Source organism: Crassostrea angulata, chromosome 5 (genome assembly GCF_025612915.1).
Source record: "Crassostrea angulata isolate pt1a10 chromosome 5, ASM2561291v2, whole genome shotgun sequence".
NCBI lineage: Eukaryota > Metazoa > Mollusca > Bivalvia > Ostreida > Ostreidae > Magallana > Magallana angulata.
This window is the reverse complement of record NC_069115.1, coordinates 47,757,663-47,772,268: the sequence shown is the minus strand read 5'-3', so window position 1 is coordinate 47,772,268 and position 14,606 is coordinate 47,757,663. Positions and strand designations below refer to the sequence as shown.

At 33.4% G+C, this 14,606-nt stretch overlaps 2 protein-coding genes across 3 annotated transcripts; one reads left to right on the top strand and one right to left on the bottom strand.

The window, feature by feature from the left end:
* Window positions 1-21: 21 nt before the first annotated feature.
* On the top strand, window positions 22-3,540 carry LOC128186275 (ankyrin-1-like). Its single transcript, XM_052856070.1, has one exon. The coding sequence runs from the start codon at window positions 23-25 to the stop codon at window positions 3,404-3,406; it is 3,384 nt and encodes a 1,127-aa protein (XP_052712030.1). The 5' UTR covers window position 22; the 3' UTR covers window positions 3,407-3,540.
* Window positions 3,541-4,806: 1,266 nt separating this feature from the next.
* LOC128182711 (beta-1,4-galactosyltransferase galt-1-like) lies at window positions 4,807-11,449 on the bottom strand. Of its 2 annotated transcripts, XM_052851441.1 has the most exons (4): window positions 11,293-11,449; window positions 8,138-8,505; window positions 6,780-6,907; window positions 6,519-6,658 (listed from the first exon to the last, which is right to left on the bottom strand). In XM_052851441.1, the coding sequence occupies exons 1-4, from the start codon at window positions 11,338-11,340 to the stop codon at window positions 6,630-6,632; spliced, it is 573 nt and encodes a 190-aa protein (XP_052707401.1). In that variant the 5' UTR covers window positions 11,341-11,449; the 3' UTR covers window positions 6,519-6,629. The 2 variants fall into 2 exon arrangements, with proteins under 2 accessions (XP_052707400.1, XP_052707401.1); XM_052851440.1 differs by having other exon boundaries at window positions 4,807-6,907.
* Window positions 11,450-14,606: the final 3,157 nt, after the last annotated feature.

Below are 14,606 nucleotides of genomic sequence, written 5' to 3'. Positions count from 1 at the left end.
TTGGTTGTTTCTTCTTTAATTAATGACAAAATGTGTGGATGGTCACTTTTATTCGGATACAAGAATGTTCCGTTTTGTTAGGGACGCCATAACTAAGCATCAATGCGTATTAATTCATGGAGAAACAGGGTGTGGAAAATCGGCATTAATGAACCACGTCGGTAGGAGTCTACAGCAGCATGATTATGTCTTAAAATCAATAACAAAGTTCAGTGAAATAGATCCAGATCCATCCTTGGAATCAAAAACACTCTACCTTTTTGACGACGCTTTTGGAATTTTCAACTGTGACATTTCATTCATTGATATCTTGAAAGACTACAATGACGTTGAGGTCCTGTTGAGACATAGGCATTCAAAATTGCTCATGACCAGCAGAAACGCAGTGTACAGGAAAATAGAAAAATTCAACTTTTCGGTCGTGTTTCATGTAATTGATCTAAACGACCCTATACTCTCTCTTAATGATGCTGAAAAGAATGGTATTTTCCAGAATACATGTAAAACACCTTTAGCTGAACATTTGGATAAGGCGCTGAAATGTAAGCACCATTCTTATCCACTTCTTTGTGTACTTTTTTCTGATTTTCCTGAGCTGCAAGATTCTCCATTTCATTTTTTCGTTGATCCTAACAAATCGTTCCTTAGTTTCCTTGATAATTTACAAAATAACAAACTCCTTACTTATTGCTCTCTTGTGTTTCTTGCCTTGAATGGTCGGGTCCGATGTCCTCTTGATTATGTCAAAAACACAAACATTAACAAAAAGCTGACATTAGTGAAGCAGGCATGTACACAACATTGTGATGAACATTTTTCATTTGAAAACCTTGTTGAAGAAATTGAAAATCTAGTGAAAAACACACGCTGGTTTCAGAGGGGTGACTGTGATATGTACAGTTTTCGTCACACGTTTGTTTATGAAATAGTGGCGTATCATTTCGGAAGAAATAACAAAAATACCTTATTGGCAAATATGGGGTATAATTACATCGCAGAAAAGGTACCGCTGGTAAATGAAATGAACGAGGAATGCCAAACTGGATTAAGTCTTCCTGTTGATATCAATACGCTCCAAGAAAGATTACTTGCTGGCATTCGCGACATGAAAAACTTCGATGTTTTTACTAATGCTTGTTGGGAGAATTTATCGTTCTGCAATACGTTTCAGCGAAGTTTGCAAGAACTTAGAATGTTAGACATCGAAAAATTGTTTTGGGGATCAAAAAATGCCGAAAACGTTACAGGTATATACGGAACCAAACTATCAGAGAATGAAAAAAGTTACATTCCTTTAGAATATAACGAGTCGGAATGGTTTCGACAGAAGCTTTTAGGGGATCGATCAGAAAAGATTATTGAAAAAAAAATCCAGTATGAAATAAAAATGAAGGCCATCAGTTGGGTAATCGGCTATGGGATATCTCGAATTTTGCCAGATATACTAGAAATAAAGAAGAGCATTAAAAAAGTAAAATCGGAATCGGTATTTGACGGTGTAGAACAAATACGACTCTTGACGCTTGCTATTTTGAGTGAGAATGTGGATTGTTTCAATATTGTATTGCATTATGTAGATTCAAAAAATATAAACAACAATTGCTTATCTAAATCTGGTAAAGACCAAACATTCTTCAACAAACACAGGAAATTCACTCCTCTAACAATAGCCTGTTACAAAGGTTTTTCTGCAGCAATAAGAAAACTGGTCGAAAAAGGGTCTGAAGTCAATTTCAAGGACCAAAATGGAAGCATGCCATTAGTGCTAGCATGCCGATTTGGATTTTATTCCGACTGTATGTATTTAGTTAACAATGGAGCAGATCTTAATTGTAGCAATGAAAATGGTATAACACCTTTAATCGCTGCCACAATGAGCAGAAATTATAAAATAGTAACTTTTCTACTTGGTAAAAACGTACAAATAAACCAATGTACTATAAGGGTAAAAAGTCCTCTCTACTACGCAGCAAAAAGGGGGTTCTCGGAAATAGTAGGTATTTTAATTGAGGAAAAAGCATCCGTAAACATATGCGACAACGAAGGAAAATCGCCATTGTACTGGGCAGCTCAAAATGGCTTTTGTAACATAGCCGAAACTCTCGTCAACAAAGAAGCAGATATTAACCAGTGTGACACTAAAGGAAAATCTCCACTCTACTGTGCTTCAAAGCGAGGTTATTTCCAAATTGTCCAATGTCTGTTGCAGAAAGGCGCCAACGTAAACATAACAACACACCACAACAAGACATCACTCTATAGAGCAGCGAAAAGAGGACATACTGACATTTGTAAAGTTTTGATAGAGAAGCATGCAAATGTTAATAAAACAGATTGGAAAGGATGCACACCCTTATATTGGGCTTCTAAAAGAGGACATTTTGATATTGTCATAATTTTACTTAAAAATAAAGCATCCCCAAACAACAAAAATGATAAAGAAAAAGCAGCTCTTCACTGTGCGGCGCAAGCAGGCTATGTTGATATTGCGAAAGAATTAGTAAATTATGGAGCTGATACCCACATTGAAGATGTTCGTAGACGAACGCCATTGTACTGTGCTTCCAAGCGTGGTCATGTTGAGATGGTAAGGTATCTCATCAAATGTGGTTGTGGTTCATCTATTAACACACCTACAGTCAAATCAAAATCGGCGTTATTTCGGGCAGCAAAGAGGAATCACGTAGATGTTCTGAAAGAACTGATCGCTAATAATGCAGACGTTAATCTTTCTGATGAGAATGGTGAATCTCCTCTTTATTTTGTTGCACAGCGTGGGCATCTCGAAGTCGTTCGTATCCTTCTTCAGGAAGGGGCCGACGTTAACAGCTCTTGTAAAAATAAACAAACTGCTTTATACTGGGCTTCACAAGGAGGGTATTTTGCAATTGCACAACTTCTAGTGGAGCGCGGAGCAAATATTCACCATAAAGCAGATCGCGATAAAACCTCGCTCTATTGTGCTTCGAAACGTGGTTATTTGAATATTGTTCAGTTGCTGGTTGAGAAGGGAGCTGACGTTGACTGTAGAAACAATAAAAAGCAAACTCCGTTGCTTCGTGCTTGTAAAAGAAATCATTTGAAAGTTGTGAAGTATCTTCTTAATCATGGAGCTGATGTCAACTTAAAAGATGTAAATGGCGAGACACCGCTTCTCTGGGCAGCTGAAAACGGCCACTTTGACGTTGTTAAAAGGCTAATATGTACAAACAAATGTTATATCAACGATTCTAATGTTGTACACCAGACGCCAATTTATCGTGCTGCCAAATATGGTCATATCGAGATCGTCAATCATTTGTTACTTAAGGGGGGTGACAAAACAATCGCTGATAAATATGGTCGTTCCCCAGTTGAAATGGCTCAAAGAATGGGTCACATGGACATTGTCCAAATTCTTCGTTAAACAGCACAAACATCTCACCATATACTCGTATCAGTTCCATGATCAAGCCATTGCAACAATTCTATGTTACTCACAATAAGGTGATTGTGACATTCGCTTTCTTCTGAAAGCAAAAAAAAACAAAAAAAACAAAACATGGACGTCGTTTAAAGCCTTATAAACAGCGTGTGATTGAAATATAAGTTGCAAACGAAACTAAAAAATGATGACTTGATCATTCACCATTAAGTTGGTTCAATAACTTAGAAAATGAAATCAATATAAAAGGAAAATAAAATTAATTTTAAGGAGTTTTGAGTTTTTAAATGCAACTAAGAGAACTGATGTTGTATACAGAGAGAGAAGTGTAGCTTCAGTGAACTATACTAAATTGAAAAGGATGCAAACAAACTTGTAGCAGCATCTAGCAGACTTTACCATTTTTTTTTTATAATAAATGTACTTCAATGAAATGTATACGTATGTATCACTACTTGTACGTTTGTATAGATTTAGCTATTATAACAATATGCACACATTTTTTTAAACAAGATACAATATGATACAAAATGCATTTTAATAATAGTTAATGATAATTTAAATAGGGTTATTCTATGATAAAGAGAATAGATACTTTTTTGGGATTACTTGTGATAAATTCTTAGCATAAAAGCAGGTCGCAGAATGTTAATGTAATTTCACAAAATTCCTCTTTTACTAACATTTGTTTTCTAGTCTTGGCATTCCTAATGTTTTAAACGGAACTTTTTGCTTTAATATGGAAAACATGGTGTTATTTTAACATTGTTTTTTAAAATAATCTATTGAGGCTGAATTACCAACGAATTAATCAACATATTTGCATTAAAACTTTTAATATGAAATTTTTATCTACAATATATTAAGTAAGGTTAACTTCGAACATTGAAAAAGATAAATTTGATAAATTTGGTATTAGAATGGCTACGACCAACTAATGAATGACATTTATAAGTTCCAGTGATTTTCACTGTGTCACTAAGTTGTTGTGGTACTATAAGTTTTAATATATCATGGAAATTGGTATGCCTATGGCTATGTCATTTGCAATGCAAACATCCCGTAATTTATTTTTTGATTTAAACTTTTATTAAAACCTGAGGGGAATGATGGAGCCTTTTATAAAAAAAATGTTATTTGATTTTTTTCCATTGGGGAATAACTGTATTTTTGCTATGTATGCATTTATGAATATCGAAACACTAAGCAAAACGTAGTATAAACGGGAGTTTTGGGCAGACTATAGTGAGGCCTAACTAAATTTTATTTGTAATTCCAGGTAATTGAGTGTCAACTGTAGATCGGGAAATTTTGTGTCAGTTGATTTGTCTTATACTGCTTATATATATAGATATATATATATAAGATGAAAATAACATGAATATTGTAAAGGAGTGTGTTTTGTGTACCCTTGCCTATTGGGATATTCAGTGCATTTTTTTTTTTTAGAAATTCAATGCCCTCATTTGGACAAGTTCGATTTTCAATGTAGAGGTCTTTCTGAGACCCTTTCTATCTCCAGAAAATAAATAAATTATCAATGACCCTTTTTTATGAGTCACCAGACAGAAATAAAAATTACGTTATATAGTTTGATGTATTTGAAGACAGAAATTGTGAAAGAATAAAACAAATTTGCCACGACAACTCTGAACGATATATCTTTTTTTTAAGTTTCTTGTTCTTGAACCATTTTATGTTTTGTCATCATTAATTGGTGACAAAAAAAAAGTTTAAAATTTTCTATTACAAGTTGTTCATTATTAATAGATAACTTTTTAATTTACGATAATTTGGATACAAATTTAAAATATCATTTTAGAAGTAATATTCTTACTACTGATTTTCACATGAAAATTACTTGAAAAAGTGACATTATTATGGTGCATTGGTTGTATCGTTATTACAGATAATGTGAAGCATTAACCTTTAGAAAACCAAACCTTTTATCGTACTTCATATGACAAAGTACCATTTATAAGAAATTCAAAAGACTGCATCAATAAAAAAAAAATTCAAAAGAATCAAAATTACTAGCTACATGTAGATGTATACAAACAATACGTTCACATACACATATTGAGACAACATTGTATTTCGTTTCTTTTTGTGTAATAGATTATCATATATGTTTATAGAGGATGCCTATATTGTGTGATTTTAAATTTGCTTTATCTAACGAGTTGAAATGGTGTATATATTCGCGAGGCTTGCCGAGCAAATATAATCATTTGAACGAGATCCGACGCCTATGCTACGCAGTTATGTGGTTTCCTTCATATTTGTAATTTAAATCTTTGACAAAATCCATTTTATATCAATTTTTATAGTAGATATAGTTATGTTGAAAGTACTAGCAAATCTTCAAAATTAGGTCACTGAAGCGTTGAAGCAAGGAGCTAAGTTCGGATCGAAAGTATTTGATAAAGCATCACCAGTTTGATATAGCAAAGGTTAATCATACGGGTAATATACACCACACGTATGAGATAAATATGGTAAGCAGTGTTTCGGTAATTAAATGTGTCATTACAATCAATAAACATACGCATGTCATGGTTTTATGTGATTGGTCCGAGGGGAATATGAGGTAGCAGTTTCCATGTTTCCTCAATCTGATTAAGAGCGGCTATGAATTTCAGTGTACTGTTATCCTTAAGACGGCTGTTTTGCCGTTCGAGTATCCCTTCACGATAATGATGAACAAGAGCAACGTTTGGTGGTACAAAGTGTTGTCTGCCTCTATCCCTGAATGCCCATACACGATGAATACCAACACTGTGAACTTGTAAGGGATCAACTAGATACTTGGACCTAGTATTCGGACTGAAAACTCGCTCTTCTCTATACTGTTTAAGAAAGGAATTCGCCTTGTAACGTTTTGCAATCTTGTTAACCAGCTTTGAATTGGATTCCACATTTGGCCATTCTAAATGAAAATATGACGAACGAAACATGTAGGCAGACATATTGGCCGGCAGCGAGTTCAACAAGTCCTTCCATGATTTATGACTATTTGGAATGATGAGTTCGTCCAGATCATGAAAGATTACATGCCTGCTGGCTCCATGATTTCTTTTCAAACAGTCATTAAGCATTGCTATTTGGCCATAGTAGTGAATCGGCTCTGTCTGATTATCATCCTGCAGTACCGCGGGTAGGGGCCACTGTAAAACTGTTGCAAGTCCATGAGATTGATAATGGTTCAACACAGCATCGACATTCCAGTTTGTGCTATAGTTATAAAAGAAAAAATGGTCAGCTCCTAAAAGCAGATTTACTTCCACCATTTCCACGAGCTGGTACGCTTTGCTATATCTAGAATGTAAAGGAGACACGCACACTGTGAACGTACGTTTAGGATGTGATTCAGATATGATCGGCAATACGTTAGCTGGCGTCTGTTGGCCGTCTGCGACTAAACTAACAGTGTCAGGCTCTTGACTCTGCTCAACATCACAATGGAAAACAGCCGCCGAGAACCTAAAAGATATTGTTTAAACAAATGATACCATATATTGAATAGTAGCGAGCTAGAACGGATTTGCCTATGATATAAAATTTTAGGGCTCGATAGTCCTGGCCATTTTTTGACTGCTATGATCTGCTTTAGAAGAAGAGCTCTATTTAAAGAATGATATAGGAAAAAAACCAAAATTTAAGGGAAAACATCATACATGTAAATTTATTTCTTTACTCAATAATAGATAATAGTCAAAAATACCATTTCTAAAAATTTTAGGTAGCTTTGATGGTTAATTTCTTGACCATCCAGCCTCCTAAAGGATGGTGTTTACTTAGGGTGTGGGTTGTCAAATTCGGATTGTTATAAAGTTTGTTGTCATATGTAAAATTTGTCCTAAACATGAAAAGTATTTTTCAAATGAATTATCTCATTGACATAGCATTCAATATTTTACTATATAATGAAATCAGGCTCAAACAAAAATGAATATATAGCAAACAGAGGAAATTCTGATTAATTATTTTGGGTTTATTTTGTTTTCCGCTTAATCATTCTTGGCAGTACTCTGATTTTTAAAGTTAAGAATTTAATTGTTAGTTTATATATTTTTGCATATTTTCTTTTGGTTTTATCTCATGTATTCATTCAGATTATCGTAAGGAACGAATACAAAATATTGAAAAATGCTTAAAAAGGTTAAAAACCACCGTATCTCATAATTTTGATCATTGACTTTGTATAAATTTTACCCCAGCAGAATAACGTCAATTCAATTAGTTATATGTAAATACTATAAGTTGTTTCAGTATTATATCATCATTCAGTAGTTTGTTGAATTGAATTAAGAAATGGTTAGGGATTTGAAAACTGATATAGGAAATTCGGACTGGAATATTTTGTTTTTAAACATTGTTCACTTAAAACTTATTGCTTTGTATCTATTTGTACTATCCCCATTCATAAGCTGTGCCTCATTTTTCTCAGAATTCAATTATTTGTAATATTTTCATAATTATGAAAAATGTTAATCATAGTGTAAAATTTTAAGAGTGTTTTCCTAATTTTTCAAAAAATATTCAATTACCATTAACTCAAAAAGTAGGTCATTGATTTACATGTACTTCTTTGAAAATGAAATATAACACTACAATCAATGGTCTTTAATTTACAATAGATGGTTTCTCAGTGTCATCAGTGAACTTTTTTTTCATTCTGAGTAAACGTCGTCCTTAACTTTACCTATTTACCTTCGATTATGACTCTCTGGATATTCTTCCAACGTTGCATAGGTCCATTTCTCCGTCGAATTCCCCTTTCCCCTAAGAATGCACTTAAATTCATGTAATGGCGAGTACTTGTCTACGATGGAAACGATAGACACTTTATCATTGTCGGAACTTAACTTAAACGCAGAAAAGACGAAGACGTAACTTTTCCCTGGAACAACAGGCTGAAAATGTTCCGTATATTTGCTTCCAATCCATTTCAGCTTGTTTATATATGTGAACCTCGGCTGTGCAAGTATGCAATATATAGTAGCATAGAGAAAAATAAATAAACATATCCATAAGATACATCTTCGCGGTGTTCTTTTCTCGTCGCATACATTTGATGTCTGAAAGAAATACACTTTTCAGAATAAATAAATCATATCTACATTTTTGTTCCATTCCTCATAAAATATGGAATAAATTTCCATCATTCAGTCAATTAAAAGGCGACTGAAAGGCAACTCAAAAGTAATAAAATGGCAATGACATAGCTATTCCATTCAGCCACTTTTTCAGTTATTACTCAGTTGACTGAATGGCACAAGTACATTTGTGTTTGTATATTAAATCATCACGCAGCGTTTTCACACCAGTTCGCCGTACATTTAACATAATACTAAATCTGACACTTATCAATAGTTATGCCCCTTGGTCGCCAAACGGACAAACGCATAGTCTCTGTAGTTAGGAGGTTTATAACGTTTTCATTTGACATTAAAAATATGTTTTCACTGGGTATTATGATTGATTTTCCCAGGATGGGGCAACCCACACATATAAGAAACAAATTAACTTCAAAAACACAAAATATATTTATTCTTTGAAAGAATTTCCAAGGTATCCGTATTATTTTGTACAGATAGGGCTGCCTTTACTTCGCATGCTCATCGAACACGTGTGTCGTTTATACAGAATGCATAACATCTGCATCTTTAAAAAAAAACCCTGCAGCACTACATCCAACACAGCAGATAAATGATAGTAAATCCAAGAAAGTTACATCGTTTCTAAAACCCATCCAATCATTGACAAAAACTATTTTGAAGAAAAAAATGCCCCCCCCCCCCCCCGTCCATTTAACTTGTAGACGTAGAACACAATATTTTAATTGTTTAAAAAATAACTCTCCATCTGTCGTGTTGCATATTCATTTGCATATTAAAGGGTACCTGCAGTGCCGGTCAATTTTTGATATAATGGAGATCTATGTGTAAAAACATCATCCTGAAAATTTTACAGCGATCGCATAAGTAGTTTTCGAGATATTTGGGGAAAACCCGATTTCACACCTGAACGAGTTTTGAATCAAGCCGATTTGGCGCGAGATGAACTGTGACGTCACGGGGTCAACGCCGCTGTATGAGAAACAGAATATCGTATGAAAACTGTTCGTTTTCTTGCATTGTTTCATCGATATATGAACATTTTTTTCTGTTGTTTTATTTCCTTATCAACCCTGGATGACTAATTATACTGTTGGTTGAGTTTAACCCGTATTTTATCGAACAAAAATGCCGAATTCGGACAATTGTTTGCTTCATGAATTTCGTCAAATGTGTAACACATTTTACATATAAATGCACACCATATGTAGCAAAATGACAATTAATCAAAGCATTATTGTTATAAGAAACATATTTTGTTAATATTGTCATTCTTTCGAATGATTTCTCAGTGACATTATTAACTGATTAATAATATTGATAATACATAATGATATTTCGTAAAAGGTAACTCGGGGTCTATTCCTCGTATAAGGCATAAAATTACAAATGATGTCGCCCGATTATTCAATAATATTGATATCGGACCAATAACAATCAAAATAGTATGCATTCTTTAACAAACAAACACGGGATTATAAACGGATCAAGGCGAAAGTCCAAGATGGCTGCATGATTAAGTCTGTCTCGTATTCTTTTAAAAATACGATAATGGAATTTAATTTTACATTTATTTACATCCTTTGTCAAAATGTTCCAGTTTATTCAGATTTCATAATGATTCGTTGTCAATATTACGGAGTTATAAAGCGTTTAATTGCTGACCATAGCGCTCGAAAGAACGTTGCACTTTATTGAATAAGAAATTATAAAGAACAACGTAATTACTTCCGAAATAATAACTTGTTCACATAAAAAAGGTTTCAATTGCTGAATTATAAATTTAGTCATTATTAAGTGATTAGATAAGTAACAATAAAGGCATTTACTTCGAACATTAGTTTTACTATTTAATAGTCTCATGCATGATTCTTTGATCACTGATGGACGGACTATACACATGTTTTAGCTGACGAATGCTTGATTTTACACAGTCTAATTCATTTCTCTGTTTTATCTTTTAACAATTGAGTAGCTAATTATACACAAATCAATTTACCCGCCTAGAGGTGTGAAACCCTCTCTTCGTTCACCAGACTCGTGTACCTTGTGTATACATACCCCAGATACACGTGTGTCTGGAGCAGTGGCTTCGTTAGTTAACCTGTTTACCTGTGTCATTGTCTCGGATCACTTGTGTGTGAAAGGATATTATGTAATCAAAAAATGAATAATGAACATGAATTTGCCTATGTAAGCGTTTTAAGATATCATATTCATCGGTAAAAAGGCGACGAGAATAACAAATTTTAAAATCCTTTTAAAAGAAATCTGATTGTAATAGAATAATAACGGATACAAATTTCTAGATCTACAATACTTAAAATAACAAGATAAGTCAAAACATCAGACCTATATCAATCATTTTGGCTGAAAAATCGAATTTAATTTGTATAGCTTTGAAAGGAAATTTCCCTCCTGTTGACCTCGTGACGTCACTTCCGCTGAAGCCTCGTTATCGCCTAATTCTGTTTTCTCTTGATTAGATTTCCCAAAGCAGGTAAAAATAGCCACTTTGAAGAGGCGTAACTCCGTTATTTTTGCACCGATTTCGATGCGGTTTTTTGCATTAAATTTTGGTAAATAAACCCTTTAACATATGTTTCACATCGGCTGGGCTGCAGGTACCCTTTAAACAAAGTTTTCAGATATAAAGTTTCCGCCAAATGGTTCAACGCGCCATGACGTTAATTAATCTAACCGCGTTCCTCACATCAAAACGAAAATCGTATCAAATTAAGTGCTTACCTTGGACGTCATCTTTGGTCTGGATTTCAGTATACTGCATGAAACCATAGATAACAAAGATAACACAGGAGTTGAAATGTATGCGCAGGATAAATGCACTACGCATATGTACTCACCTCGATTATCTTATTTATTAAAAGTATGTTACTTTCTAGACACGTACAGGTAACTTTATACAATTTGGAGGTTTATACCTACTTATATGGAGGATATTCAATGTTTTGTAGTTGGATACGGAAATTATTTAACGAGTGAGACAAGATTTTTAAAAATAAAACTTCCGTATCCAACTACAAAAAATTAAATTTTCTGTTCATTATAATTTCTTTGTTGAAACCATTCAAAACATTCTAATACTGAATCATTAGTTTAAATCATGATTCTAGGGGGTAGGGTGGGGACCCAATGGGGGAGGGTCGAATTTACATAGAAATATGTAGAGAAAAATATTTTAAAAATCTTCCATTTAAAGGTCAACCGGCCAGGATTGTTGCGACCTTTTTTGAATGCATCCCAAGATAGTGTAGATTTCCAAATTGCAAATTGCTCAAGTAATTGTGACAAAAAGGGTCCACATTGGAAGCGGGTATCAAGTTTTTATATACTTTAAAAATCTTCTCAAAAACCAGTTGGCTAGAAAAGCTATAATTTATGTGGAAGCTTCCTCATGTATAGTCGGTTTCAAGATATTTATGTCGCACATTTGGACGAGTTTTAATAAAAATACACATACCTGAGATGAAATAAGTGCAACTGAAATTGATAGAAGGGATAATTGCATTCACACATTATCATTTTATTCTTGTTAAAGTTTACTGGAACGGAAACGGATTTCCTACGCAGATTTATAATATGGCATTTAGACATTTTTATTGTGTCCACCTGAAAGTCGCTCGGAATATTTCATTCAATTTTTCAACGTCATCATCCGGGTACCTTCTTCTCTTTAGCAATGCTAAATTCACGTCGACTTTTTATTTTAAGCCGTATATTTAAACTTGAAAAGGTAAAGGAGCGTTTCATAAAGGAAAATATTGGGATTTTTCATCTTCTGAACAAGGAGGTATTTAGAAATATCAAAAATATATTGGTACAGACTAAAGGGTAAAATAAAATTTCTTCTTATTATGATCCCGGGAGGTGGGTGTGGGGGGGTGTAAGATGAGGCCACAATTAGTGGGGGTCGAATTTTTAAAAATTGTAAATTCCTAATTAAACGCGAGGAATAAATATTCGCGTAAAATCACGAGAAGCGCGTCTCGCGAATTCTAAAATCTCGCTTTTAATTTTTGGACATATGTACACTACACGAAATATGATGAAATTTCGGTTTTCGCGATTTTATGTTCTCACGATTTGATAGAAAATCGTTGAATCGCGGAATTAAGTACTCGCGTATAATAATCTACACTACTGGTATAATTATACATGTGTACATGTATAACTAAATATATTTTAAGAGGGTTCTATAGTCGTGGTTATTTGTAGACTGTATTGATTTCCTTTTAAAGGAGAGCTCTGTATAAGAATGAAGGAAAATGACAAGTAAATGGCAGTTATTGGCAATAACACGCTTTGACAACATAATATTGAGTCCTAGTCACTATGGTTATTTTCTGACAAGTCAACATAAAGATCTGACAAATTGACATAAATATCTGACAAGTCGACAGTATCATATGAGAAGTTAACATAATTATCTGACAAGTGGCGGCAGATCTATGCCACTATAGATAACATATTAGTGAACTACAAATGAAATGTATCTTTTATATCTCTCTCTCTCTCTCTCTCTCTCTCTCTCTCTCTCTCTCTCTCTCTCTCTCTCAGTTTCTTCAAATAAATGACGTCTGAACAAAATATTTAAAGTGTCCGATAAAGATGTCGAGGTAGATATATACTTTAAGAGAATAATCTGATAATTTTATATCATTGCAAATAAAAGTAGAAACAATCCTCAGAATATCATGAGTTGTCATTATTTCAAACTGTAGGCGTAACGCAATTTAAAGCATATATTTAAAATTTTACTGTACGCGTAGTTTTATGATTAAGTATTGGTTTGGTTTGTAATGGTAAGTTAACTCAATTGAATGACCATTGTATGAATGAACACATCATTTCAAAAAATTTCAAAAATGAAAAACAAATATTTTTGCTGCAATTTTTTGCAATTAGAAGTTTTTTAATCGACATTGCACATCCTTTTACATAGCTGCCATATGCACACGAGTGCTATTTTGAAAATAATTGTATAGGTTTTTGATTTATGAAATTTAAAAGCAGAGTTCTAGTACAAGTATTTGGATTCAAGTATTTATATTGACAAGTGGAACTAGAAACTTTATATATAATATATTTACAGTATATGCGTTTGATATCAAAACCTTTAATATAAAAACTAGACTGCGTGCACGGGTTGACATTGCATATGATATCGGACCTTTACGTATTGTTGACATTTACATAACCAAGCTTTAAGCCTACAATAATGCTATTAATTTCACTACACTCTGCTTAGTAAGAATAACCTTACTGTGTCTCGGGACAGGCCTTCACCACAACAGTTAAAACTCCTCCCATATACCTGTAATGTACCAAAAAATTGCAGAATCGCTCCAAAACGATTTTTGAGAAAATTAATGAAGCTGCATTGAAAATAACAGTCAAATTATTCATAACAAACCATTTTGAGGCTGTAAATACCTTTCATCTAAAACTTTAATTTATTTTAAAGTAAGAATTTAACACTTTTTCACCAACGTTTTTACTCGCTTCGAATTTACACACCATGTTGTCATTTGGAACTCTCGGGATTTTTCATATTAAATGCACTAAGTTAGAGTTATTAGAATAACAGAATATATGACGACTTTTTAATGAAAATTTACACGTATTTGTAATATCGTTTGAGTTTATCCATGCAAATGTGATATTGTGATTTCTCACCAACGTTTTTTTTAAAAATATTTTAAGATTTTAAGATTGAAATGAACAGCATAAAGATTAACTTATGGAGAAGGCTTACATAGGCATTGCCTGCTGCCTAATCCATTTATGTAAATGTATATTTGCAAAATAAAATATGTTCAAATCAAATCAAAGATTAATTTATTCTAGTTAACAACCGTATAAAAATCGTGATACTGTCCCTCCAGATATAAGTTATTTACGTATTTTCCGTCTACAATATACATTGTACGATCAAAATACTGTTCGCAGTGCTACTTGTTCTCTCGCTTCCACCAACATCACTACCCAAAACTGTACACTTACGTTCCTACAATGTGACATGTGCATGTACATCACAAACA